The sequence below is a fragment of the Heterocephalus glaber genome, unplaced genomic scaffold (assembly GCF_053883595.1).
Source record: "Heterocephalus glaber isolate CG9 unplaced genomic scaffold, H.glaber_assembly_v1.0 deba00001523, whole genome shotgun sequence".
In the NCBI taxonomy this organism is placed as follows: domain Eukaryota; kingdom Metazoa; phylum Chordata; class Mammalia; order Rodentia; family Bathyergidae; genus Heterocephalus; species Heterocephalus glaber.
In genome coordinates, this window is record NW_028258327.1 from 6652093 (window position 1) to 6679890 (window position 27798).

Here is a 27798-nt window from a genome sequence, read left to right on the forward strand (position 1 = left end):
AGATGTGTAAATAACCCCAGAAAGCTCCGATTGTCCTACAAGCTTACTGCCATCAGGTGACAAGGGAGATGGCAGATGTCTGTTTCTGAGCAAACACTTTTAAAGGTATTCCGAATATCAGCAGAATGGCACACGCCCATCTGCAAAATATTTGTTTTCTCAGCCGCTATTAGTGGCACAAATTTACAGGACAAGTACACAGTTACAGGCGTGCTCATTTTATGGCAGATGAGACGTCCCCACCAAACACACCTCCAAGAGCAGAACCTTGTCGCTAACAGCACCAAAACCCAGTGGGGATTTCTGGACGGCAATAATTGTTATCTGGCAAAATTGTTTTTTTCTCTTTGCGTGGTTATCTGTTGTCTGTCCTCAGACTGACAGAAAGAGAATGCGATTCAAGTGAGTTTCCCAACTGTAAGTTGTTAGCAATGGTACTCGGGACCATTCCTTTAAAAAACTTCCAGTGGGGGATTTAAACGTTTTAAGTTCACTCATGTAGACAGTATCTTATCCGCGACGAACATTCACATCGGACTTCTGTTTCCTGAAACAAAACCTAATCGACTCAGCTGACGTTTAAAGTAACGGATTGTTTGAGATAGCTGTGTATCAATCACTCTGACTCCACTTTGGCCTGATCTAGGACCTGTTTTCCCCCAATGTCCACTGCACCTTCCCGAGGAAAACTGCCCACGTAGGCCTTATCCGCAAGGAACGGATCAGCCCCCGAACCGGAACCATTTCCAAAATGACACCTTTCTTCAGATGAAGTATTGTATTTATTTCTTCTGGCGAATTTGGTGTCACTCTGGGTTCAGAGAAACTCGGGAGAAAATAAAGCTCAGACGGCCGCCACCTTCCCGCTGTCAGGCTGATCTTGCCTCGCCGCCCGCAGCTCAGACCCAGGCAGCGGCCAAGGGTTCGGAGCAGTGCCCGGCGGGTGCGCAGGGCGGAGGCCCAGACACCCGACCGCGGGGAGGGGGGAAGCACCGGGAGCGCCCAACGCCCAAGACCCCGAGGCTGAGAGCAGCGGCCCCGCAGCGCCAACTCCGCGCGCACTAGGATAGGAGCGCGGCGGCCAAGCGGGTCGCTGGACCCGGAGCCCAGAGCGGGGGGGGGGGGGATGCGTTTTTCCCAGTCATTCAAGCAGACTGGCCAATGAGCGCCTGTCCCCGAGTGCACTGAGCCAATGGGAAGCAGGAAGTCTTGAGAGTGACATTTAGGGAAGGCGGGAGAAAGGGAGCCCGGGAGTGAAGTTAAAGCTAAATTTCATAAGCTGTAAAGAAGTTACGGGGGGGCGATTTTGGCTTCCAATTAGGAATAATACTGGCTTCGTAGCAAGTACCGAGGAGGAGGATTTTAAAACCAGCTCGCCCGTCCCAAAGCCCGCATCCTCCTCTTTCTGCCACGCACCCCCGCCCCCATTCATGAGCGAGAAAAAGGAGTCAAGGAGTGCTGGGCTCCTCTCCGATAGTGGGAAGCGGACGGCGGAGTTGCTCAGTTGAACCACAGGCCTGAGTGCAATTAAGAGGTGGGCACCTCCGCACCCTTTGCAGCCCGCGAGGACGGAAGGTAGGTGGAGCAGCAGCCACCTCGGCGCGGCTCTTCCGCGGGGCAGGCGAGGCTGAGGGTGGAACATTTTTGTCCCCGGCGCCAGCGAGGGAGCTGTCGCGAGTGCCACCTGTTAACCTGCACTGCCCGGCCGCACGTCCCTGCCCCTGTTGGCCAGGGGGAGCCTGGGTCTCCTCGGAGGTCCAAGGGGCTTGATGTTTAGGCGCCACTTTTTGAGGACTCGCTCAGATTTAAGACCCTGTCTGGGAGGCAGCCAGACTCCAGACTGCCCAGTGCGGGGCCTGCTAGGCTCCCGCAGCGCTGTGGAGGAATTCAGGTTTGCGGGACCTGGGCCCGGCCTGGACGCCGCAAGCGGGGACCGGTGGCCGAAGGTCTCCTGAGGGTCCTCAAAAATATGCGCTTTGTTGTTTGGGCAACTTCCCAGCGGGACTGAAGAATGTGGCCGGCACGGGTGAGGGAATGTGAACAATGTTGACAAGGGTTTCGGTCCCACTGTTGATTTCTCTATATCTCAGAAAACAAACCCGCACCGATGCTGGCGAGGAAAGCAGAGGCGCGCTGAGGCCCTTTCCGCCGTTTTTCTGAACTGGGGCGAGGGTGTGAGTAAAGTCCGAGCCGCAGGTTTCTTACGCTCTGATGCTGTTGTCTTCGCAGTGGTCTAAAAGAATTATCCGGGATTCCTGTTCCCAAACCGTCTCGGAGCCATCTTAAGTGCCAGGAAACTGAAGAGCATTCGTCGAGAATTATTATGTCGATTTTCCAAGGAACCGGGTTTGCAGCGGAGAATAGAAGAAAACGCTGGCTCCTAAGAGGTTCTGCCAGCATTTGATACCTAGAGACCTCCATGATTGCCCAAATTGCCGCGGATGAGCGAATTTCCTACAGTTGCATCTTACATCTTCAAAGAATATATTTTCTGTTCACGAGCTGGCTTTTTACTATCATCCATACACTGTCCCTGGTGTAAACTTCAGCGTCTTAGTTCAAAGTATGAGTTCGTGTTTTTTGTCTAGTATGATATCTAATTGAAAGCTAATTTTTGGTTTTGGATGAATCTGTGGAGTTTATGTTGTAAGAAGAAAGGGGGAACTAGACACAATGAAAGAAAAGTCCAAAAATGCTGCTCGGACTAGGAGGGAGAAGGAAAACAGTGAATTTTATGAACTGGCTAAATTATTGCCTTTGCCCTCCGCTATCACCTCGCAGCTGGACAAAGCATCCATCATCAGACTCACCACCAGTTATCTCAAAATGAGAGTGGTGTTTCCAGAAGGTAAGTGACTTTGCCTAGATGGGATGTCAAAGGAAGGAGGAAAGGATTTGCCAGGGATAAAGCCTACTCTGTCGAGCAAGGAAGTACACACATGCTCTTTGCAAAGGAAAGTTTAGCCTGGCTACTTGACTAAGGTCCTCCTTGAACCAGAATTCCTGTTCCCTTTTCCAGACTCTCTCTATTTCTCCATTCATACTTTTCTGCAGTCCATCAGATGTGTTTAGTTGGGAAGGAGCCCAGCAGTGCTTTTGTCAACACTTCAGATACTGGGCTCAATTGAGAGTACTACTAATCCAAACATGACTTTCTTTTTTGTTTCTCTTGTTAGAATTGTATCCAGTGGAAGGTAGGAGCAATGCTGAATACTGCATTTTGCTAAGTATAGATAAGCCCATGTGCATGGAGCTAGCTAAGCCAGGTAATAACCTCTCTATGTATCTATATTTCGGCAGATGAGGAACAGGCATATTTGTGAATATCTCCCAAATTTACCCAGTCTCTTGGATGGTTATAGAAAATTTATTCTAAGTTTTCAAGACATTTTTGGAATCTGAAACTAACTATGAAGCTTGGTAATTTGCTGCTCTGGCCTTAATATTATCTGTAAGATTCTAGGCTAATTCCAACATATATAAGATTGAATTAAAATGGTTAGCTTGCTTGGAGAATATCTTCTGAGTGACAAGTTGGTGACTTAATTTGGGGGAAATTCTCTTATAAGGAAGCCTAGAAGTTAGACAAGCTGTGCTGTTGATATGATGTAAAAACTGTATTTGGTTATCAACATTCACTGTGTAAGTACAGAACAGCTTTCACAGAACACTGCTGTATTTAAAAAATGCTATTTATACTCACTAGGAAAAGGACTCTTCTCTCTTCCATTTACCCATTCTTTCCTTTGTTTGCATCTGAATAACTGATTTTAAAAAATACCTTATAGATATTTTTGCTAGGAAAGCAAAATTTAGCATGGTAAATGAGAGATTAATAGACAAAAACCCAAGAGAAATGTTTTAAAAATGAGAGCTTTTTATTTGACCCATAAAGATTTGTTCTTGTTGATTATAGGTGTTTGGTTTTTCTTTTCCTTTTTTTTTTTTTTTTTTTAAAGAAATTATGATGGGAAGAGGAATAGGGTTTGGAGTTTCACTTTGCTTGATCTTGATGTCAAGCTTCCAAAACACGCTCTAAATTAGTCAAGGGTGCTACAGGAAAACTTCCAAATTATAGTTCAATTCTGCCCTCAAACTAAAGTTCTCTTATAGTCAAGTCCTCTGAAAACGATTTCTTGAACAGTTCTCATTTGACTGTGAAAACCACAGGAGAAGAGGAATCTAAGCTTGAAAGTACCAGAAAAGTTTTTAAAATGGAAAAGAGGAGGAAGGATCTATGTATCTAAAACCCATAGTTCCTATTCGAATTGCGCTAAGAATTGCTTCTGGGAAAATTACCATTACGCATAGGGCCTTCTGTTTAAAAAAAGAGATCTCGTTGTCTTTTATACTGTCAACGCCTACTTTATAAAAATAAAGCTATTGCGAACTCCGCTGGCCGCGCTGTTCCTAACAGGATTATTAGCAGTGATTTGTCAACCCCTGCAGTCTCAGCGGGCTCCCTTTCTTCGTGATATCTAGCGGGTCTCGTCAATTATCGGTGCCGATGTCGCTCTCTGTTTGATCAGAAGCAGCATATGGTGCTGCTTGTGAGGCTGCTAGTAATCGCAGGAGGTGAAGAATAGCGGGTCGGTGTTCTAGGGCGGGCACCACGCAGGACCCCAAAGCCCGGGGAGTCCCGGGCTGGGGACGCTAGTGGGTATCAGGCTGACCCAGAGCAGGCGTGGCCTTTAGGGGATCCGACTGTTTTTGTTGTTAAGAGAGTAAGCTTTTTTGTTTAAGTGCTAATTCCACAAATTAGAAATCTTGTGCTGAATAAATAAGAGAAACAAAAAGTAAACGCATAGCTAATTTACGACTCTTAGAGGCAACTTCTAGTTATTTTTAAAGAAAGCCCTATGAAGACTACTTCTGAAGTCCCCTAAAGGCCCAGGCTCTCCCCGTGGGCTACTTTAATCAGCAGTTGTGCTTTCAGCAGCCCCCACCCCCACCTTCCTCGAAACCTGGGCCCCTCCCACCTCCCCGGTCCTCAGTGGTGAGTGTGAGTTTTCGGGGAGGAGGGATGGAGGACGGGTGAACTCCAGGCACGTCCTTTATTTCTCCAGCTACTGTTGAGCACATAACTCACCCACAGCCTCTACTCAGTGAGAGAAAGGTCATCGGAATAGCTGGCTCTTAGGGCTGAGGTTTTAATTTTGAGAGTGTATGCTCTTCAAAAACCCCCAAACCCAAACATAGCACTTTAAAAGAGTAAAGAAAAATAACAACAAATAAAAACAACACACAAGAGTTTTCAAAGGAGCACTCAAAGGAGTTAAATAGCGACAAGCCACAGAAGCAGCCACAACCTGCAGGGGGTGCCACATTCGGGTTCAGCGTAGACTCAAGGCAGCAGCGGGGGAGTTTGGGGTCCAGGGCAGTGCAGGCAACTGAGTACTTTATATGATGGTAAATTTTGTGCGATTTAAATATATAATTCCAAAGATAAAACTCTTCTTTATATGTATCTTGAAATAATCCTAGTACCTAGTCTTAAAGATAACTATTTTACCTTGGTAAACATCATATCCCATGTAACATAGATTTTGCAAGAAACACAAACTGAAATAATTACACATCTGGTGACATAACTCTAGGTATCACAATGTATAAGTTCAGTTTATATTTGTATCATGTTTTATCTATATTGTCCGGTAATAGCTAAAGACTATAAACTAAATGAAAAAACAAAAATTCTTCCATGCTTACATTTGATAAAAGGAGGAAATAATTTAAATGTAGGTAATTCCCCATCCTCCCCACTTGCTAAATACACTGAATACATTTTGCCCCTCCAGTGTCTAGTAGCTTTTGTTTGGGGATTGTTTCAACTTTTCCTTATTTTACGTGAGTGTACAATATTGAATTATTCAGGGGAGGTTGGGAGTAAGAGAAAGCATAGCAGTGGGATATAGGTACCTGGAATAATTAAAAATAAGCCTTATATTGCCATTAGATTTGAGATTAATAGAATAAGAAAAAATCAGGGAAGATTACTGTGAAATTATTTAAAGTGTACATGTCCCAGTTGATAACATTCTATTGTAAAATAGCTTTGTGGAGGAAAAATTGAGGGATATAGAAATGTATAAATCTTTGGTGCTCTCCTAGCCAGCAGGAACCAGGTAAAAAGGAGATGGCATGACCTTATAGGTATACAAAACAGGACAAATTTTAAAAGAAATACATTTCCATTATCCAGCTCTAATACAATTTTGGCTGGTGGCATAGAGATGTGTATAAACTTCGATCAAACATGGTTTTTAAATCCATTGCTATTCAGAATCATGGTAACATTGCCCTACCATATCATTGTCAAAATGTCTTTGAAAAAAAAATCAAAGAATTGAAATTACTAGCTGCTCAGGAAAGAAGAATCCTTGCAAGGGTCAAAGACAATTAGACAAACCTTCACAGAGCCTTTCTAGAACATTCACTTCAAGATTGGAATCCTTAATCATGTAATAAATATTTTTAGAGGCAGAGAACTGAAAAAGGAAAAGAGGTCCATTTCCCACATGGATGGGTGATTTAAGGCTGTTTTTCTTGCTGCTTTGAGAAATGATTGAGCATTAGGTTTCCATGTTTATTTTCTTACAGAAGTTTTTCTCATTTAAAAGTCTTTAAGTACAGTTTATGCTCCACGCTGGTTTTCTCTGTTTAATTTCAGTTTTGATGTTGACTTAAAATGTAGAGTGCAGAACTAAAAGCATTTTCAAGGCAGATTTATGTGCTAGAAATTGTAGATTCGATTGAAAAATACATTTTTTTCTTTAAAGAGAGGGAACTCTACTAAAAATAACAAAAAGCAACAGAAAAAACAAAAACAAAAACGGGATTCTTAGTTATGGTAGGATGCCCGAAAAGCAGGGTACAATTATCCACCTGAAACTAACTCCAGGCTAAATTTACAAAGGGCACTGCTGATTTCTCAGGGAGTTGTTTCTTAGTTCTGGGAACATTGGCAACTTTGAACTTTTACAGGCAAATGGGCTACAGAAGCAAACCTACGGATTCTTGCTGCATTTCTCTGTCGGCGCAGGTATTTCTCAGGAAAATGAGGTTTAATCTCCAGTAACACGTAGTGGCCCCAGTGGATCACACATTACTAGTCTCTGATCAATGGACTTATAAATTTTGTGTGAGGAAAGGGAACCCTGATTATTTAGGAGTGGTCCTGCTGCTTCTTTCTACTTTGCGAATACAGCACTCTGTCTACAGTAGAGTAAGTTCTCTGCTGCAGGTGCTCTACACAACGGGCGGCTTTATCGCCAAGTCCTGGACCTGCGGGGCTCTGGCCAGACCCGAGACATTTATCTGATCGAGACCTCCACCGCGCCTCTCCCCTAGCCCAAAGAACTCGGCTGACTGGGTCGGCGTCCTGTATCCCGTCCTCTCCTCAGCTGTGGCACAGCTCCACACGGTCGGCTCTGTTCTTAAGCGGGGCAGGGTCTAGAAGGGCTCCAGACACCTCCGCCCCGTGCTCCGGGCACCACCCCACCGGGTGCGGGTGTGTGCCCACCACCCTTCCGGTTGCTCCGGCCTGAGGACAGGCAGTTGTTTAAACCTAAAGGGGAGATCCTGTCCGATAAGGCTGTGCCGGAAGGGCGAGTTGGGTGCGGTCATCGGTGTCCCCAGGACAAGTAGAACCCAAGAAAGATACTCCTGCCTGTGCGACTGCCTTGCTGGACTTGTGAGGAGGTGGCATCACCAAGTCCCCAAGGCACTCTAAGGCTCAAAGTCCTGGGGGAAAAAAATCATTAACACTTGTCCACCGAGTAGCACGCTCCCTTATTCATTTGTCCTCAGTTTTAAACTGGACTTGGCCGAAACTTGCCCTCCTTCGGTTTTTGAGTTTTCGATCATTGGTGGCAGGCTTGGGTTGGGGTAGAAAGCTTGGCTGGCGTGCTTGGTCCTGAACTGGGAGCCTAAACTGGGGACCGGATGGAGCGCTTGGAGGGCGCAGAAGGGAGAGCCCAGCGCGGGGCCATAGGTCTCCACCGGATTCACCCCGTCAGTGCATTCCAGGGATGGGCCTGCCGAGTCTCTGGCCCCTCAGAGGCAAGCAGAGGCGGGCAGGATACACACTGCAGACGGTAGGCACACAGTTGCCGCCGCCCTGGAGAGCTCTGCAACATGCCCTCAGTGGCCTGAGACGACCCAAACAAGCACTGTAACTGGGAGCAGGTATGCCCGCCGCAGTGCTTGAAGGGCTTCTGCCCAGAAACTGCTCCAGGAGCTCAGTCCAACTGGGAGTGCCCATTCTATGTCCCTCTCTTTGCCCGAGAGTATCCAGTCTCCAAAGCAGCGGAGTGGAAACACCAAGGCCACTTTGTGCCCACAGGCCTTGCAGGAAATGAGGGATCTGGGGTTTTGGGGGTTACTTCAGAGCCAGCATCTTCCCTCAGAACCCTGAACCCTGACCCAAGAAGGACCCCATGGCTGGGACAAGCTGTTGCTGGGCCTGAGGAGTTCACACTCCTCAGCCTTTTCCACCTCAGTTCCCAGGTTGTGATGGTGACCATGAACAACTTATCCACTCACCCTTCACCCCATTGCCTAAAAGGCATAACACCACCCGTCCGGGAGCTAAAGGTCCCTGGGAAGGGCTACAAGAAGGAAACACTTTCTATGGAAAGATTGTGTTTATATATTAACAGGAAAAACAAAACAGTAGAACAAGCTCTTCTATTCCTCCTCTTCCTGTCTGAGTGAAGGAGGTGAGGATGCCTGGTCTGTAATCTATATGTTGTCAAGGGTGTGAAATTCATTTGGAAGGAGAAGCTCGATCAATTTATTTTTGCTGCTTGCAATAACACAGCTGGATGATGCTTTGAGCTCACGCTAGACTGGGGCTCATCATTCATTCGCCAAGAACGGGCCTAAATGGTGCCTGTGGGATTAGGTCAATTTTAGTGGATCTACTTCGCCTCATTTGGTTACTAATTGGTTTCTTGTTTTATAAATCGAAATCTCATTTTCAGGAAATTACAAAACCCGCGCAGTCAGTCCATTGAGGTAATCCTTGGGTCAGGGGGTATTTAAATGGAAATGGCTCAACCACACACCCAGGGTAAAGCAACAGTGAAACTCGCCTGGGTTTCCCGTGAAATGTGAGCTAGCCCTTTAGATCCATAATAGATACATCCCTTGTAATGCTACTTATGTAAATATGATAAACCAGACTTTAAGGGAGGGGGGGCGCTGGGAAAAGCAAAATTTATCTGCCAAGGTTAATGTGGCATATCTTGGAAATCTTCCAAAATAGATTATGTTTTCCTTTGTCTTCGGCCACTTTAGCTGGGGAAAATCCTTTTGTCTAAAACCCGATTTAGTTATCGCCTCCCTCACAGAGCTCCTTTTCTCCTCTGCAAAACCCCATTCCCTCGGCCTCACTGAATTACAAGAGAATCTTTAGATCTTGTTCCCACTGTAATCCTGCCGCAAAGGGAGCTGGTTTCCTCCTCATTTTAAACAGACAATCAAAGGATTTGCGAATTTTCTGCGGTAGGTCAAGTGCAGAAACGAAATCTCAGCTTACCCCCTCGCCAAAGGAAATTGGGTGCCGGAGCGCGTTACGGAAGGCAGGAGGCGAGGAGGTCACTTGGAGACTTTTGAGAAGGGGTGACCCCGATCGGGCTTGGGCAGGTGTCCTCCGCACCCGAAGGGTGAGCTCGGCCCTGGTAATACACCAGGAGCGCCTGACAGGTAGGCAAGGTAGCCAGTGCCTCGGGAAATATTAACCCAGACCTAACTGTACCATAGATATTTCGACGGGAACAAAAAGAGAAAGCAACGCTCCGTAAAGACAAAAGCTCCCTTAAAAGGTGCGTGTCGGGGGAGTGTGCCGGGGAGAGGAGGGAGGGCCTTGTTCCCTGCACCGGACGGGCTGTTGATTAACCAGAGGGAAGTCTTATTTCCCTCGTAGGCGCATACCTCTGAGGCCGTCACCCAACTCACAATCGAGGTTAGCGCTAGGATCAGAACCAGTCTCCTACCCCCACCTCCCGCGCAGCTCAGGACCATTCAGACCGCTTCCGTCACGAGGCCACTCCGAAAGATTCTCCCAAAATTTAAAGAGAGTCGTTGACTGTCCCCACCCCCCGGCAGGTTTTGCGCCCTTCCGGGGCCTCCTAACACTCGCACTGCTCTGCTCAGCCCGCCCCCGGGGCGCGGGAGTGGGGCCTGCGCTCCAGCGAAGTCTTGGGGTTCCAGGACCCCAAGACTTCAACGGTGCCCTAGGGCCCCGGGCCACCTCCACGCTAGTCGCTCTCAGCAGGTCCAGTGCCTTTTCTCCGCAGCCGACTCCCGCCTTCCCATTCTGGGTGGTACCTTTGAGCAGGTACCAAAATACAGGTGCCAGAAAACAAGGATAGGCTGGCTGGATCGGGAGGAGCCAAAGGAACGTGACAGAGCGAAGAGGTGACCGAGACGCGTGCCTTTCTGGAATGGCCCGGGAGGACGGCAGGGACTGGGGCAGTGGAGTCACTCGGGGAGGGTAGCTGGGGCGGGGTGAGTCAGGAGGGGTCAATCTGTGCGAAGGAGGGAGAGGAGTCCAGTCACAGGCGGGAGCGTCCGTGTTTGCAGAGCTGCGGGGAAATCGTTAGATTTATTTAGATGTGCAAACACCCAGAAAGACCCTATTGGAGCTTAAGGGCCGTTCGCTCCTGGTACTCGCAGCCAGGGTTTTGATCGCTTGCTTAGGAAGCAGCTCCTGGCCAACACCTTCAGAAAGTTAAACTCCATGTTTTATTGTGAAAGATCCTTTCCAGCCCCATAGTACCATGGGAGTGTGTGTCCTTGTGTGCTTTATTGTGCATTTGCCCCCAACAAAGTAAATTACCTTTAAAAATGTCATCTTCAACCTTCCGCAATGGTTCTAAGAATGGAAGGACTTATCTAGTGGAATAATTTCAGCAGCTCCATTGTTAAAAGATAAATAGTTTAACATCGGTCTGCACAAATTTCCTCTGCTTTTTAAAAATTTCTTCCTGTTCACGGGTAATATAGTAGGTTATACTAATATTTTTTGAAAATCAGCAATGAATCTTGAGTGCTTTGTATTTTAGGCAGCTCCAGAATGATGCTGGGGTTTGTGGCAAAGCATCAAAAGATCCAAATGTAGTAACATTAAGGAGAGGAATAAGCTGTTTGTTAATAGAAGATGGCACCTGGGAAGTAGAGAAACTGAATGATTCCTTATGTCCAGGCAGAAGGAAAATGTTGTTAATAGATTTTGAGCACCTAAAAGTAACTGACTTCCGAAAAGCCCATGGGCCTTCTTTTTCCTTGGGGAGGTGAATGGGGAGGCTGAGGGGTGTGTAAGATCGGGCTTAGGAGGGGAAAGGGGAAGAAGAATTGCCAGGAATGCTGGTGAGCAGGAAGCTGGAGGTCCACTGTAAATAGGTTTTTCCATAAAGGATTAAAGTCACAGACGAAGGAGGAGAATGACTAGAAAGCCCAGCAGCCAGTCAGAAAGACCATCAGGGACCAGATGGACCTCGCCAATTATCTCAGGTTTTTCTGGGAGCAAGAGCTTTCTCTGGGTATGGAGATGTCCTCTGGTTCCTGATAAGGACAAAGGACAATGTTAAAACTTTTGAGTGAGAAATCAGGTGTCCCTCACCCCTGTAAACACACTAGTGAACTCCTGCAAAAGTTATAGCGGGGTGTAGTGTCTGTGGTTCCTCCAAGGCAAAGGCCACTTGAGGTCCTGCCTGGCTGTGCAGGAAGAAGGCCCTGCTGTTCCTCAGAAACCTGGGCTGATCAGGTGGGGCAAGTCTGATTTCCACTCAGAAACCAATGGGGAGAAGGCCAAAAGTTACAAGTTCCTAAGCCCTATGCTCCCTCACTGTGCAGGTTATGGAGTGGATAGGTACTGGAGATGGTGTCGGTGCTCTCTCTGGAGCCCATGTATAACAAACCACAAACTCTGACAAGTCCCAAACTTCCAGCTGCAGGGGGAATTGTTGCTAAAGGTTGTTTCTGTGTTTCCACAGGGCTAGGGGAGGCGTGGGGCCACTCAAGTCGCACAAGTCCCCTGGACAACGTTGGCCGTGAACTGGGCTCCCATCTTCTTCAGGTACAGGCCCAGGTCTTCTGGTGGCACCTGTGCTTCAAGGTCCCTGTGCCTGCCTACTGCTCTGCTGGGCTTTCAGTTTCTGTAAATAAATAAATAAACACAATCCAATGTAGATAGGGCTCTCTCTCAGCCCAGGGACTCCTTCAAAGTTAAAACTTCAAGTCTTAGCTGAGTGTGGATTGGCAGATGGAGTTTTATGAAGCCCAGAAGGAGGTAAAGGAATAACTAAAACTTTGGGTTTAGAAAATACTCCAAGGCCCCTTCAGGACTCTTGGCCAAAGGGAGAGGGTGCTTTTGTCACCTTTTGACACAGAAAACTGGAATGGCTGGGGCCAAGCCTATGGGGGCGGGCTTCAGAACCATCTGAAATGAAGGACTTGCAAAGGAAATCACAGGAATCTGGTAGAAATGCCCATCAGTATTTTAAGCCTATACATTCTGGATCCAGCTGCATCTACAACTCATTTCATCTCCTCCCTGTTTCCCAGCCTTCCCCCTCTCTTCCTGAGAGCCCAGTCTCAGGCCAGCTCGGCTCTGTACAAACCTTGGGGTAAACACAAACACACCCCCAAGTAATGAGTTTAACCAGTGTGAGGTGCCCATTACCTTCTTGTTTGCAGGGCCCACTGTTTTAAATTCCCCGTTGCTGACTTAAATCACAAAACAAATATTTTAAATATCCCCCAGTGACATTTTTAGCTTTGACACTTGTCTCTGCCCCTACACCCTCTTTATTATTATTCAAGTCCACCGGCAGCTCTTCCAGTGGAGCCTGGAGCCTAAGAGGCCACATCTGTTTGCAGGATCCCAACAGTTTTCATGTCCCACTGCTACCCATTCTCTTCTCCCTCCCAGGGACCAAACAGATATTAGTTTCACAGAACAAAGGGCTTGGGAGAGGATTCCCTCACTGACCTGGGCTCTGTAATTTTGCACTTATCTAGGAAGGTTCTGGAACTTCCTTTACTGAAACACCTTCTATCATGTCCCTGTATCATCTTTCCCAACTTTTCCCATATTCCTAATTTCTCCAAGAAAAATAAATAGGAGAACAAAACCCAATCTCTTACCCCTTCCAGCTCTTACCTGACCACTTTCCTCTTCTTCACCCTAAAGTCCTGGCAGGACTGACTTACGTGCCCAATTCTGTTAACTCCCTCCCTTTCCCATTCACCCCCACATCTCTGCAGTCTGGCATCTCTTCCACCCATTGTGCTCTGCACAAGCACCACCACATTCTGATACTGATAATTAGGTGCTCATCTATTATCCTACCTGAACTTGTTCATCCCATGAATACAGGAGCGTCAAAGCCCTGCCCTCATAGAGAGAGCATTCTAAAAAGAGCGGCCTTGCAAACCCACACAGGGGCACTGCATAGTGCACCAGGTGGCATAGGTGCTCTGGTAAGAAGGGGAAAAGGGGACTCTGTTTTAGTTTTGCCATTTAAAGTGGGGATGGTTGGTGAGGGCCTCACCAAGGTAACATTTTGGCAAAGACCAAAAGGAAGTGATGCTGATGACTTAACAGTCTCCTCTTTCCTCTATATCTAAGACAGCACTATTTTCAAATTCTCTCCCCTTCCCTCCCACTCCTTGCTGTCCCCCCTGCCCAGCTATTCTGCAAATGATGTGTCCTTTCTGACTCCCAAGACCTCCTGGGTGATCTCAGCCAATGCCACAACCTCAAGTCTTTTCTCCACATGACTCCAGCTGGTTTCTTCAGTGCAGATCCCCTTCTGAGCTCCAAACTTTTATTTCCTATAGTCCAATGGAAACTTCTAAGTGGAAATCTGCATGCATTGAAAGATTAGCATCTCCAAGACTAGAATTCATTATCTCCTGCACCTAGACTTCCATCATCCAAAATTTCATGTTTCTCTGAATTTTTAATCTTCACTAATGAGCTCTATGTCCCTACTGAAATCTGGAAGTCAACCTAAATTTCTCTTTCTGCCATCAGTTTACATGGAGTGCAGAGCCAGTGCAATCTTTGAATTAGACTCTCCCTCTTCTTCATTCTCTTTGTGACTGCCCAATTTCAGGCTTGACCATTTCTACTGCAGTTACCTGCTCTGGCCTCATCTCCATTGCTTCCATCTAAGGATCACTGTCTATACTTTGCCAGAAAAATACATCTAAGCATGTATTCTCCTGCTTGGAAACCTATGTTAGAACCCTGATGCCTACAGGAGCAACTCCAGATTACTCAGACTGACACTCCACACTCCCAAAGTCTACTATGAGGATACTTCCTCTGTCTCATCTCTGGCACACACAACTCATCACCTCCGAATACACCAGATCCATCATTGCCACCCCCCATCCCCCAACTGCCATGCCTGCCTTTGCCATATCATTACTTCTGTCTAGGATGCTCTTCCTGCCTTCTTCTCTCCAAGCTTTCTCTCCAAATTCCCACTTAAATCATCTCCTTTATGGCCTCTCTGATGCTCCTCTTGGCCTCTGGTTGCTCAGCTTCTAGGTCTTCTGCCTATTCAGCACTCTGTATTCAGCCTTGTGGTCATTATATATCCATCTTAAGGCCATTTTCCTCAGTGGGACTTTCAGCTCCTCGAGGGAAGAATCTGATTCATCCTAGGTCTCCACTGCTGGACTGTGAAGACTCATTCACAGATTGGAAAAAAAAAGAACAGAGAAAGTCTAAATTTTCCTCCATGAAGAGCCTGCCAGATTGATGCTTCATTGTAAACATACATAAACATACATACAATAACACCACTCTGTGGACTTGCTGCTCAGACAGCCTCTCATCCTCTAAGTTCCCTATTCTGCATCTTTCTGGAACCTTCTGTCTACAAACTTCAGACTGCCTGGTCTTCCCTGTGGACCAGTGCTTCTTGCACTGTATCTCCCAGACCCTGCTACTATTCTCTTCATTATAGACCAGAGCCACCACTATGGAGCTCTTCAAGACTGACACAGGAACCTTCTGGTTCTTTCCACGGACCTAACCCATCTCTTGTCCATGGCTATGACTTTTTTCCCCTCAGAACTTTTGTCTGTTTTAGATGTGTCTTTATTAATTTCGGTGGATCCTGAGTTTTGTATGCCATTATCCTTATCTACCACTTCCTCTGTATATGTCTCAGTGTACTACATGCCCCCAGTGCTTACAAATTTGGAATGAACAACTAGGGTGGGGTGGAGAGGTGTTGTGGCCCTTCCGTATCCTGTCTCCTGACAGTTTCTCTCCACTCCATCTCTGCTCTTCTGGCAGAATGTTCCTAATTTCTGTCCTCCCTCCCCCCATTTCTCCAGATGGCCCAGAGGCCTCTCCATTTACTCTATTTCTGCTTCCCCAGACGTTGGATGGCTTCATCTTTGTGGTGGCCCCAGATGGGAAGATCATGTACATCTCAGAGACAGCCTCAGTTCACCTGGGTCTTTCTCAGGTAGGTGAGTGCTCCACACTTCCAGCCTGCAGTGTTTACAACCAGAGCTGGAAGCAGCAGTTTGTGTGTGATGTTTCCACAGTCCTTTATGTCTACATTTCTGGGGCTGGAAACCTCTTTGTTGGCAGGAGGATTCTTTAAATAAATTTAGATCTCCCCCATTTCTGAACTTCTTTATCCTTTAGCTTCTAACCCAGGCCGATGCAAGCCTTACTTTTTCTGAGTTCTTACCATAAGCCAGACACTGTGGGAGGAGGTCACATACTTAGGATCTTTTTACCACAACATTGCCAGGGAGCTACTACTCCTACTATTGTTATCATTGCTACCACTATTATTAATTCCCAGATAAAGAAGCTGAGGCATAGATAATAAGCAAAAGGTAGAAAGTAGTAGAGGAATTAGAGCCCAGGGCCAATCCCAGACCATTGGCTATCTTTATGGACCTTCAGAACCCCTTAGCCCAAGCTTTTAGCCACTTCACGGGGCTTTCTTCTAATGCAGAAATAGCACTACTCTCTCCTTTACAGGTAGAGCTGACTGGAAATAGCATTTATGAATACATTCACCCAGCAGACCACGATGAGATGACGGCAGTGCTCACTGCACACCAGCCCTACCACTCTCACTTCGTGCAGGGTAAGGCAGGCACGTGTTTTCCATGATGCTTGGGCAGGTGGGAGTCAGCTTGCAGCTTTCCCCTAGTCTTATCTGGGACCCAGGCCTGTGCCTGTCCCTGGTCTTGAACCTTCTCTCCTCTCCCAGAGTATGAGATCGAGCGCTCCTTCTTCCTGAGGATGAAGTGCGTCCTGGCTAAGCGGAACGCTGGACTCACTTGCGGTGGCTACAAGGTGTGTGACTGAGCCAGAAGACTGACGCCTCTGGGCACCCGTGTGTGACACCAGGAGTCTGCGTGGTGCTGGTTCCCGCATTTCAGGCCCAGAGTGCTCACGGGACGCACGCGTCCAAACGCATCCAAACGCTGCGGGCCAGGACTTCCATTATGGTCCTTGAACGCCAGGAGAATACACTCAACATCGAAGTCTGGCTAGCCTTGGAAACAGTGTGTATGGCCCCAGAGACTCTTAGAGATGGGTCCTAGGAGACCCTAAAGTCTCTGAAGTGGCGGGTAACTTTGATGGATTCCTACGTTAGTCACAGCGTCAGATTTTGAATCTCCAAAAGACTAAGAATCTGATCTGTAGCTGAAAAGTGTGGTTTTCGAGGTGAATGTGATTGAATATCATTAAAAAGCAGGTTGCAGGGACCCGAATCAGATTCCATAGGGTTTGTGGGGCCCAGTCGCCTGCGTTTTTTACAAGCACCCCGGTGCGGTCAGTGCGGTGTGCACTTTCTTGACACAGCTTAGTAGAAGGGCGTGGCGCAACAAGGTTGCTGGCCCAACAGTGTCTCAACATGTTTCCACCCTGTGCCCCTCCCTTCGAGTCTTACCTCCCTCCCACTCCTTTACAGGTCATTCACTGCAGCGGCTACCTGAAGATCCGCCAGTACAGCCTGGACATGTCTCCCTTCGACGGCTGCTACCAGAACGTGGGCCTGGTGGCCGTGGGCCACTCGCTGCCTCCTAGCGCGGTCACCGAGATCAAGCTGCACAGCAACATGTTCATGTTCCGCGCTAGCCTCGACATGAAGCTCATCTTCCTAGACTCTAGGTGCGCGGGAGCCCCTAGTGCAGGGCCGCCCTGCTCCTCCAGGGAGAGCTTTCCGAGATCGCAGTAGCCCATCTTGCAGATTAGGCGACTGACCAGGTCCTTCTGAGGGCTGGGAAGGCTGTGGGGAGTCAGCAACACCCCCAGCACTTAATCCGCGGCGGGAATTGCTTTCCCCAGGGTGGCGGAGCTGACGGGTTACGAACCTCAGGACCTGATCGAGAAGACCCTGTACCACCACGTGCACGGCTGCGACACCTTCCACCTGCGCTGCGCGCACCACCTGCGTAAGCCCCTGCCCTGCCCCGCACCGAACAACCTTGGCGCGTGCCAGAGGGGGCGGGAGGGGAAAGTGAGGTCCACGCAAACACCGGTGAGAGCCCTCGTGGCCGGTAGTGGCGGTACTTGAGGCCTGCGAGGGGCTGCTTTCCCATTGGGCCCCCTGGGGACCTCTAACATTGGTGTAGGGGGAGTTTCTGGGAGAATTTTCTCCAGAAGTTTTGTCCTCTTATTGATGTGCTTCCCTTCTTTCCAAGCACCGAATCTCCTTCGCTATTTCTCCTTCTCCCCCGTACACGGGATCGACCCCAGGGGCGCTCTATCTCTGAGCTACCTCTCCAACCCTTTTTATTATTATTTTTTAAGAATGGGGACAGGTTAAGCTCGAATTTGTGATCTTCCTGCCTCAGCCTCCTGAGCAGTTGGAATGACAGGCCGGTACCTCCTGCTTTTAATATAGCTTTGCATTGGGCTAATCTCCGCAGACTGGGAAAAAAGTTCGGCTGCCCAGGGCCTTCCGGAGTTCATAAAGCAATCTGGGCGCAATTGCTAATCCTTAAAACAAGGCCCAGGGAGGGGCCACTCCATTAACACACCGGTAAGAGGTCCTAGGATTGAGGTCATTTAAGAGGACAATCAGTGCGACTGGGGATTTGCCTGTGGTCCCTGCCTCCTTCCTGCCCAGTTGTCAGGGCCCACGGGGGTCCGCACGGCCCCGCCAGGCCTCGGGACCAGTCCCAGTCAGGCCAAGTCACCGCCTCCTCCCCTGTCTCTCCCGCAGTGCTGGTGAAGGGGCAGGTGACCACCAAGTACTACAGGTTCCTGGCGAAACATGGCGGCTGGGTTTGGGTGCAGAGCTACGCGACCATCGTGCACAACAGCCGCTCGTCCCGGCCGCACTGCATCGTCAGCGTCAACTACGTCCTCACGTGAGTGCGAGCCGGGCCCCTGCGCGCTCCCAAACCCCGGGTGCGAGAGGTGCGCGCGCCCCGGCCAGGCCAGGCTGGGGTCCTCCGCGAGGTCGGTTTGAACCCCAAGTGCTGGCTGGCTGGAAGGAGGCAGGTCCAGCACTTGCATCTTTCTGAAGACGCTTCCTTCGTTATTTTCTACAAAAAGATTTAGGAGCTTTCTCATCATGGTCCATCTTGTGCTTTCTTTTTCCCTTCTCACCCCTTTTTAGTGAACTTTGCATTAAATAATACTTAATCGGGCAGAAAGAGAAAAGAGGAAAGGATCGGACGTACGGAGCCATTTACTGTTAGCAAACAGGACATCTGTTTCACTTTTTTAGATCCGGGGTTTGAAGTTCTTAATTTTAAACAGAGTCTCCGACCCAAGTGAAGCGCTCGCTCTGAGTGTTTCTCTCCTGAGCCACAGAGTCCCCCCGGGGAGGGGGCTTAAGTGACCCGGAGGGTCCGGCTTTAACCCCCAGAAAGCAGAGGGACCCGGGCTAACGGTGCAGGTCTTGGCTGGCGCGGGACCCCAAAGTCGCGAACCCACTTCACCGAGTGCCATCTGCGGGGGACGTGGACCCGGCGGCGGCAGCAGAGGCCGGTTGGCCTCATTCTTTCTAGAAGGGGACCCCCCCCCCCCCGGCCTGTGTGTCCCACAGCCTGGTCACGTGGCCTGTGGCTACTGGTGAAGAAAGCATGTTCCGCGCCGTGTGTGAAAGTCGAATTGCTTAGGGTTGAAGGCTTTATGAAGAACTCTTTTGTGTGCCGAGTTTTTTTTGGGGGGGGGAGTAGAGTTTGGAATTTTTGTGATTTTAGGGGATTCCAGAAGTTATTTATTTCTTAGAAGAAACGCTGTTTAGATATTAGGGTGTTGGTAAGGGGTGCTCTTTGCAATCAGATCACACGTGGAGGATGAGAATTGGTTTCATTCCACATTAAATTGCCGAATTAAAAATATACTAGTTGGAAATATGCCTGGCATTGATTATTTACTCTGCCCTGTTTAATAAGATTTATTTCAGTAGATTTAGAAAATGAACTTGGTTGGGTGAGAATCCAGTATTTAAAAATAATAGCAAGTTATTAAGAAGAATCCTTTAACATCTCTTACTTTAGTAAACAGTGTTAAAAATAAATATGATTAGATTTTTGTAATAGCAAGAAGGCTGTGTATTTTCATATAGGCCAGAAAGCATACCATTATTCTGGGTATCATAAAAATCTATTTTAGGAATTCAGTTTTCATATTACTAAAATAAACACAAGCAAAAATGGCAAAGCATAACTCAAAAAATAAGCCACTCTGTGAAGCAGAAGTATTAAAGGGTGAAAAATTATGTCTGCTTACCATGGAAAGGAAACGGATATTCTTTAAGAAGGTGGCTTGTATGTCTGAGACATGACAAGCATTACACACACACATTGTTCTCTGGTGGGTGCCTGTGGTTAGTAATCATTCTTCATCAAACAGCGGGGTATATAGTCACACAGACCCCTATAAATGATCTGAATGCAAGTTAGACCTCCCAAAGGGTAAGCTTAATTTATGTTTGGAGTCATTTTGAAATATTCTTTTTTTTTTCCCAGTGGGTAAGTGTTCTTTTTTTCTTCTGTTGACTGTGTCATTCTTTACACACTTTTTCAGAGCTGCAGAATCAGTCAGTTGATTACTTCACATCAGATTTAAAAAGATGTAATGGGGATAAATGATTTATAGAAGGAAAAATAGTGTGATAAACGTTTTTCTGAACGTTTTGTAGCTCTGAAGGAAAATAGAAATAAACACATAGAAGCATGTATACACAAGCACACAAGATGAAAAGCTGAAATTGATTATCTTTTTATGAGTCTCAGCTCCAATTCCTTGTATAAAAATTCTTAGAACAATTTTTATAGCTGCAAATGTGGAAACAGCTTTAGATGAAATGTCATCAAGTGGCTCTGTGTATGTTGACAGGATTTTCATAATGAACAGGTTGCAGTTTGATGTGTATATCACACATCTGGCTGGAAGTTACTAATTTACATTGTCTTAGCAAATTAAATAGATAGGTATTGATTCTCTGTGGTAGTGAACCACCACATACATTTGTTTTTAGGGATACGTCTCTACAAAGCCAGAGAATAAGTGAATTCTTTGCAAATGCAACACTTCAAACAATATATTTAACATTGCAAACTCCCAGATAATTTGACATGCTAAACACCTTCCAAATTTAAAAATTTGAATAGCATACATTTTGAGGCCATGAAAGTAGAGCCAATTTTAAATAAACATAGGTCAAATGGGGGTGTGATGTTTTGGTGAAAATTACATTCACAAGAAGCTCATTTTTGTTGTTTACTGATGGTAAATTTGTTGTTGAAGTTAAAATGTACCTAGTTAAATCAATTATCTAACAAAAGCAACAGTGAACAGCAGTATATATCCAGTAACATTGTTTTAATACGCAATTGTTAACAGTTGTATGTAGGAAAACTGGGTGATTTTAGAGGCAGATAACATATACCCTCTGCTTTTTACTGGCTTTGGTATGACCACTGTATATTTTGAAAATCCAGAGAGAATCAATGGAAGACGCTGGTTACATTTTAAAAAATTTCTTCGTTTCTTTGATCTCTAAGTTTCAACAAAGCTTCTATAGTGCTTCATTAATGTGCCCCCCAAAGTAAAACAAAACAAAAAATTGAACAGTTCATGATTTTCTGAGAGGCACACATATTTTGGTAGCTTTCTCTTCCACATTAAAATACTTTCCTTGTACATTATAAGTCCCTGCAGGCCTTGAAATAAGTATTAAATATGATAGGGTTTACTCTTACTTTTAAGAGAATAGGTGAATGGAGATAGTGAATCGTAACAGGGAATGTTTGGCAAGGTCCAGAGAATGTGGAGAGCGAAAGAGAAGTATACTATGTAAAGACCTGAATAATTTTCTTTGAATTCATATTTCCTTGAGTTTAATTGGGAGTACTAATTATTCATAAATTCAGATGGAAAATATAAGTATCTATTTTGAAGAAAATTGAAAATGTCAAACACCCAATAAAATATGAAAAATAATTTCTAGGAAAATTGGGAGTATTGGTTTTCTTCATATTTTCTGACTGTGTATATTTTAAAAATAAGAAAATTCTTCCACCTTTAAGGATAAACCAATGAAGTGTAAGACTTCATTTCCAAAATATTTTAAAACTAAACTTTTCAAACGTAAAAACTGAAAGTATAATACATTGAATATGCATATCAAATTCAACAAATGTTAACATTTTGCTTTATGTCTTTATGTTATGTCTATTTTTATGTGTAATTTTTCCCTACTAAATAGTTTTAAAGTCAGCTATAGATATCATGAAACTTCATCCTTACATAACGTTCTTCTATTTAGCTCCTATACCATTTATGATGGAACATTTATAGTGTTCTAAATTACTATGTACAAAAGCTTGCAAAAATACAGAGGAGAGCTAATTTGCCGATGCCATTAAAAACAATCTACCACTAATATTCATCAATTGCTCATTGGTGAGTAAGCTCAGTTAGGCTGATCGATAGATAGTATCTTGTAAGGGGATTTCTATAGCGTGTAGTCCTAAATGTTAACATATTTTAAATTGGATTTCTAATGAGAAATACAAGTTAATGCGATTCTAATATTGTGCTTGGTGAAAGTGACAGATGAGATTTAGTGTGTGATTTGGTAATTGTGGAATCATATAGATTTAATATTTTCGGTCATTTTAGGTTGGTAATGAGAGCCTCTGTGCTTATTTCCTAGTTTCAGATTGAATGCTGCTTTAGTAGAAAAATCTTACGTGGTGTTTTTGAGTGATTTATGGGGCACTTAGGATGGGGTAGCTTTCTGTGTTAAAATTTCTATTTCTGTGCTACTACATGCAGAACAAATAGAGACAATTCATGTTAGTGGTGTATGTAACACTTCCTATCTACTAAACATCCCCTTAAAGTTTGTAAACAAGTTAGGGCAAATGGCAAAGGAGACACATTTTTCTTATGACTAAAAAAGGGTCCCTACATTGCAACTCTTATGGGTCCCATACTCTTTGTTCTTGTTTGGGCATTGTACTTTCTCACAATAATCATAATGAGAACAATTGTAATTTTCACAATTAAAAAGGTTTTAAAATGTTTATATATATTGTAAATATAAAACTTTACATGTCTTTACCAGAACCAGGAAACATTAAAATATTGTTCGTTCTTTCAAGTAGGTTAATGATGCTGAATAATTTTAAATTCAAATTCGTTAACATGTGTTTAAAGGCCAATGTTATTATTATTACTAGTGAATTTTAGAAAACCCTTTTTAATGGCTTGGCCAACAATATGTATAGTTTTCACAGTAGATTTTACTTTCTTTGCTAGCAAAATCACTCATTTATATTATAGATGATGACAAATCAAACACCTTTTGGCTTACCAAGCTGCAGCAAATACAAGAGAATTATCTTTCATAACTCAGATCTGTGGAGCACTGAATGCATAGATTTAATCTTTTTGGTAATTCAAAATAATAGTTACATACTTGTGTATAACCATAAATTTGATTCAATCCTTAATTGTGTTAAATCTTTATTACAATAATATTGAACATGAAACTCCCAGTTGACCTTTCCAGATGATCTTTTATATACTTTAATGATTATAGAAATAAACTGAAAATGCATTTGTATTAATAGTAATTTTTAAGTCACCAAAACACCTTATTAAAAGGAAGAGCTGGGAGATTTAGTGTCTTTTGACATATACAACACCAGTATTCATTTTAATCCTATCCTTCATATACTTTTTATTATAATTTTAAATAAAATATGTATTTGGTTCTGAATTCATCTTTTATAAACTTATGAACTGTATATATTTTAAAACAAATACTGAATGCATATTTATTTCAAACTACTACTATCTTAGTTATATGATTTGTTTCCTGAAAGCTCTCTGTGGTAATTGGGTCAGAGTTCACACTTTACATTTTCTAGGTGACAAAACTGAGGCTCAGACATGCTGAGTAAGTGATGAAGCCAAGAGATTTTTTTTTTTATTCGTTAAGTTTATTGGTACATTTTTGGTATACAGTATGATGACACTCACCGTTAGGAATTTGTAACTTTACGTGATATATCTTGGTTCTTATTTTTTCCACATTCCCCTGCCCTCCCTTGTTTCTCTTGTGTGAGTAACTGAAAGTGTAAATAAGGATCAAAATGTATAAATGATAATGTGAAATAGGAAGAAAAGGTCTAAAGATGAAGGGGAAGTGGGAGAGGTAGGGGAAAGGAAAGAAGGGAAAGGAATAAATATGAGAAAAGGAAAAAATGGAAACAAAGTCTTTGTAAATAGGGAGGGGTGGAGAAATTTTTTGTTTTTATAATTGAAACATAAGTATATGTATTTATGAGGCACAACGCACTGCTTTGATACATGTATGTATTATGAAATGATTGAATCAGGGTAACTAGAATATCCATTATCTCAAAAAGGTCATCATTTCTTTGTGGTGAGACCATCAAAAATCCTCTCTTCTAGCAGCTTTGAAATATGTATTACATTACTGTAACTTATGGCTAGCCTATTTTGTAATAAGACACTAGAATTTATTCCTCCTAATTCCAATGTTATATCCTTTGATTAACCTGTCCTAATCCCTTTTTTTCCCCTAAAGGCAGAATTAAAGGCTAGTGTGCCAAACACAGCATGCTGCCCTTCTCTGTGTATGAGAATGGTGGTTTGGTGAAAAAGGCAGGGTGAAAGGAGGATTAGGATGAAAAAGGCCCATAGTGTTCAGCGCATTCCACTTCTAGATGGTCTTGGATATGAACTCATGATGGAAGATTAAAAAGCTGCTCTGGGTGGTTGTTTCACAAGTGTGTGCAGATATTGACATTTTAATAAAATTTATCAGTGCTATCTTCTCAGTGATATTCAGTTAAAAATATCTTATTCCACCTGTAAGTCTCATTAAGGACATTTTAAATTATATTTTTTAAAAATTAATTTTATTGCTATATTTTAGGTATACAATATGACATTCATCATTGGAAATTTGCACCTTTACATAATCTCTTCTAGTTCTATTTGTTTTCCTAATTCCCCTGCCCTCCCTTCAACTCCTCCATCCCTCCCTATTTACAAAGACTTTGTTTCCATTTTTTCATTTTCTCATATTAATTCCATTCCCTTCTTTCCTTTGCCCTACCCCTTCCACTTCCCCTTCCCCTTTGCCCCTTTTCTTCTGATTTCACATTATCTATTACACCTTTTATTCCTTATTTACACTTTCAATTTCTCACACTAGAGAAACTCTTTGGTATTTACACTGTGTGACCTATTTACCTCACTTGAGAGTATTGCCTCAGTGTGCATCCATTTAGCTATAAATGTCTCTAATTTCTCATTTTTTATGGCTGAGTAGCACTCCATTTTATTTAAAAAACACCCATTTTCTTTATCCAGTCTTTATTTGATGGGCAATTGGGTTGCTTCCAAGTTTTAGCTATTACAAATTGTCCTGCTATGAACATGGGTTCACATATATCACTGTGGTATGCTTGTTTTAATTCTTTTGGGGACAACAGGGGAATAGCTGGGTCATATGGGACTTCCAGTCCTAGTTCTTTGAGGTATCCCCATACTGATTTCCACAGTGGTTGCATCAGTCTACACTCTCACTAGCAGTGGAGCAGTGTTCCTCTTTCCCCACATCCCCACCAGCATTTGTTATTGGTTGATTTCATGATAACAGCCATTCTTTCTGGAGTGAGGTAGAATTTCAGCATTGTTTTCATTTGCATCTCTCGAATGACTAGTGATGTTGAACATTTTTTCATGTTTTATTTGCTATTTCTACTTCTTTGTCTAAGAAGTGTCTGTTCATTTCAGATGCCCATTTTTGGATTGGATCTTTAAATTTGGGAAGTCTGATTTTTTTAAAAGTTCTTTATACATTCTAGATAGTAGACCTTTGTCTGAGGTACAGTAGGTGAAAATTTTTTCCCACATTTTGGGTTGTCTCTTCACAATGTTGGTGGTTTCTCTTGCTGGGCAGAAGCTTTTTAATAAGAAGAGATCCCACTTGCTGATTATTTGTGGTAGTTCACGGGCAACTGAGGTTTTGTTCATAAAATCTTTTCGACACCAATGTCTTCAAGAGTTCTACCTAACCTCTGTTCCAGTTTGTTCAATGTTTGTGTTTTAATATTTAGATCTTTAATCCATTTCAGTTTTAGTTTAGTGCATGGTGAGAGATATAGGTCTAGATTTAATCTTTGGCAAGTTGAAACCTAATTTCTCCAGCACCATTTATTAAAGAAGCTATCTTTCCTCCAGCAAGGGTGTTTGGCTTCTTTGTTGAAGATGAGGTGGCTGAGTGTGTTTGGAGTTGTTTCTGCATCTTTTAATCTGTTCCACTGGCCCTCAGGTCTCTTTGCCAGTACCATGCTGTTTTTATCACAGTAGGTTTGTAGTATAGTTTCAAGTTGGGGGTTGTGATACCCCCTGCCAAGTCTCTATTGCCTAGAATTGCTTTTGCTGTTCTAGGTCTCTTCTTGTTCCAAATGAATTTTTGGATTGTTTTCTCAAGGTCTGTGAAGTATGCTGCTGGGATTTCGATTGGGATTGCATTGAATCTATATAGCAGTTTTGGAAGCATGGGCATTTTCACTATGTTGATTCTTCCTACCCAGGAGCAAAGGATGTCTTTCCATTTTCTGATATCAACTTCAATCTCTCTCTTCAGAGTGCTATAGTTTTCAGAGAAGAGGTCTTTGATTTCTTTTTTTATGTTGATTCCTAGGTATTTCAATTTTGGGGATGCTATTGTGAAGGGAATTGTTTGCTCTATTTCTCTCTCAGTGAGTTTGAGTTTGTTGTTCATGTAGAAGAAAGCTATTGATTTTTGTGTGTTGACCTTGTATCCAGGTGCTTTACTGAATTTGGTTATGAAGTCTAGAAGACTTTTGGTGGAATTCTTGGGGTCTTCTATATAGAGTATCAGGTCATCTGCAAATAATGAGAATTTCACTTGTTTCCTATCTCTATTCTTTTTAATTTTTTCTCTTGTCTAATTGCTGTGGCTAATGTTTCCAAAAATATGTTGAACAGGAGGGGTGATAGTGGACATCCTTTTCTTGTTCCTGATTTTAGTGTGAACGATTTCAGTTTTTGACCATTTAGTATGATATTTGCTATTGTTTTTTCATAGATGGCTTTTATCTATGGAGATGATCATATGGTTTTTGTCCTTGGCTGTATTTATATAGTATATTACATTTCTTGATTTGCATATGTTGAACCATCCTGCATCCCTGGAATGAATCCCACTTGATCAGGGTGTATGATCTTCTTGATGATCTTCTGCATTCTATTTGTCAGTATCTTATTAAGGATTTTTGCATCTATGTTCATTAGTGAGATTGGCTTATAGTTCTTTTTTTCAATTGGGTCTTTCTCTGCTTTGGGGATCATGGTGATGCTTGCTTCCAGGAATGATTTCAGGAGTATTGCTTCCCTTTCAGTTTCATTGAAGAATTTAAACAGTAGTGGCAGTAGTTCCTCTCTAAATGTCTTGTAGAATTCAGCAGTGAAGACATCAGGACCTGGGCTTTTCTTAGTTGATAAGTTTTTAATTAGGTTTTCAATTTCATTGGTTGATATTGGGTTGTTTAGTATTTTTAGGTCTTCTTTGTTCAACTTTGGTAATTCATACGTATCTAGGAGTCTGTCCATTTCTTCTGTGTTTTTCATCTTATTGGTGCATAGGTTCTTGAAGTAATTATTGATGATCCTCTGGAATTCTGGTGAATCCACTGTAATTTCATCTTTTTCATTCCTAATTGCATGGATTTGGGCCTTTTCTTTCCTTTTTCTGATAAGGTTGGCTAAGGGTTTTTCAATTTTGTTTATTCTTTCGAAGAACCAACTCTTGGCTTCATTGATTTTTTTGTATCATTCTCTTAGTCTCCATTGCTTTGATTTCTGCTCTGATCTTTTAAATTTCCTTCCTTGTATGAGCTCTGCATTTATCCTGCTCTTCTTTTTGGAGAAGCTTGAGGTTCAGCATGAGGTTGTTTAATTGGGCTTGGTGTGTTTTTCTAAATGAGTTTTCAGTGCTATGAATTTCCCTTGTAAGACTGCTTTCATTGTGTACCATAGATTCTGATATGTTTTATTGTCATTGTCATTAAGTAGGAACTGTCTGATTTCTTCTTTAATTTCCTCTGTGACCCATTGGATATTAAGAAGTGTGTTGTTCAATTTCCATGTGTTTATGAAATTCTTGCAGTTTCTTTTTCTATCGATCTCTAATTTCATCTCACTATCATCTGATAGTATACAAAGGATAACTTCAATTCCTTTTCACTTAGTTAAACATGTTGTAT

The 27798-nt window shown here is 43.8% G+C and overlaps 1 protein-coding gene across 4 annotated transcripts in view; it reads left to right on the forward strand.

Annotated features, from left to right (window-relative positions):
* The first annotated feature begins 1208 nt into the window (after nt 1-1208).
* Sim1 (SIM bHLH transcription factor 1) overlaps nt 1209-27798 on the forward strand; it is an 84681-nt gene continuing 58091 nt past the window's right edge. Inside the window, exons 1-9 of one of the 4 annotated variants that reach the window (XM_004862479.4) lie at nt 1209-1575; nt 2230-2848; nt 12000-12082; nt 15408-15497; nt 16028-16136; nt 16263-16348; nt 16971-17170; nt 17348-17454; nt 18228-18375. In XM_004862479.4, the coding sequence (XP_004862536.1) occupies nt 2674-2848; nt 12000-12082; nt 15408-15497; nt 16028-16136; nt 16263-16348; nt 16971-17170; nt 17348-17454; nt 18228-18375 (998 nt within the window). In that variant the 5' untranslated portion in view covers nt 1209-1575; nt 2230-2673. Of the gene's footprint in view, nt 1576-2229; nt 9828-11999; nt 12083-15407; nt 15502-16027; nt 16137-16262; nt 16349-16970; nt 17171-17347; nt 17455-18227; nt 18376-27798 lie in introns of those variants that run through there. The other 3 variants (XM_087187934.1, XM_087187933.1, XM_087187935.1) reach the window with 3 other exon arrangements.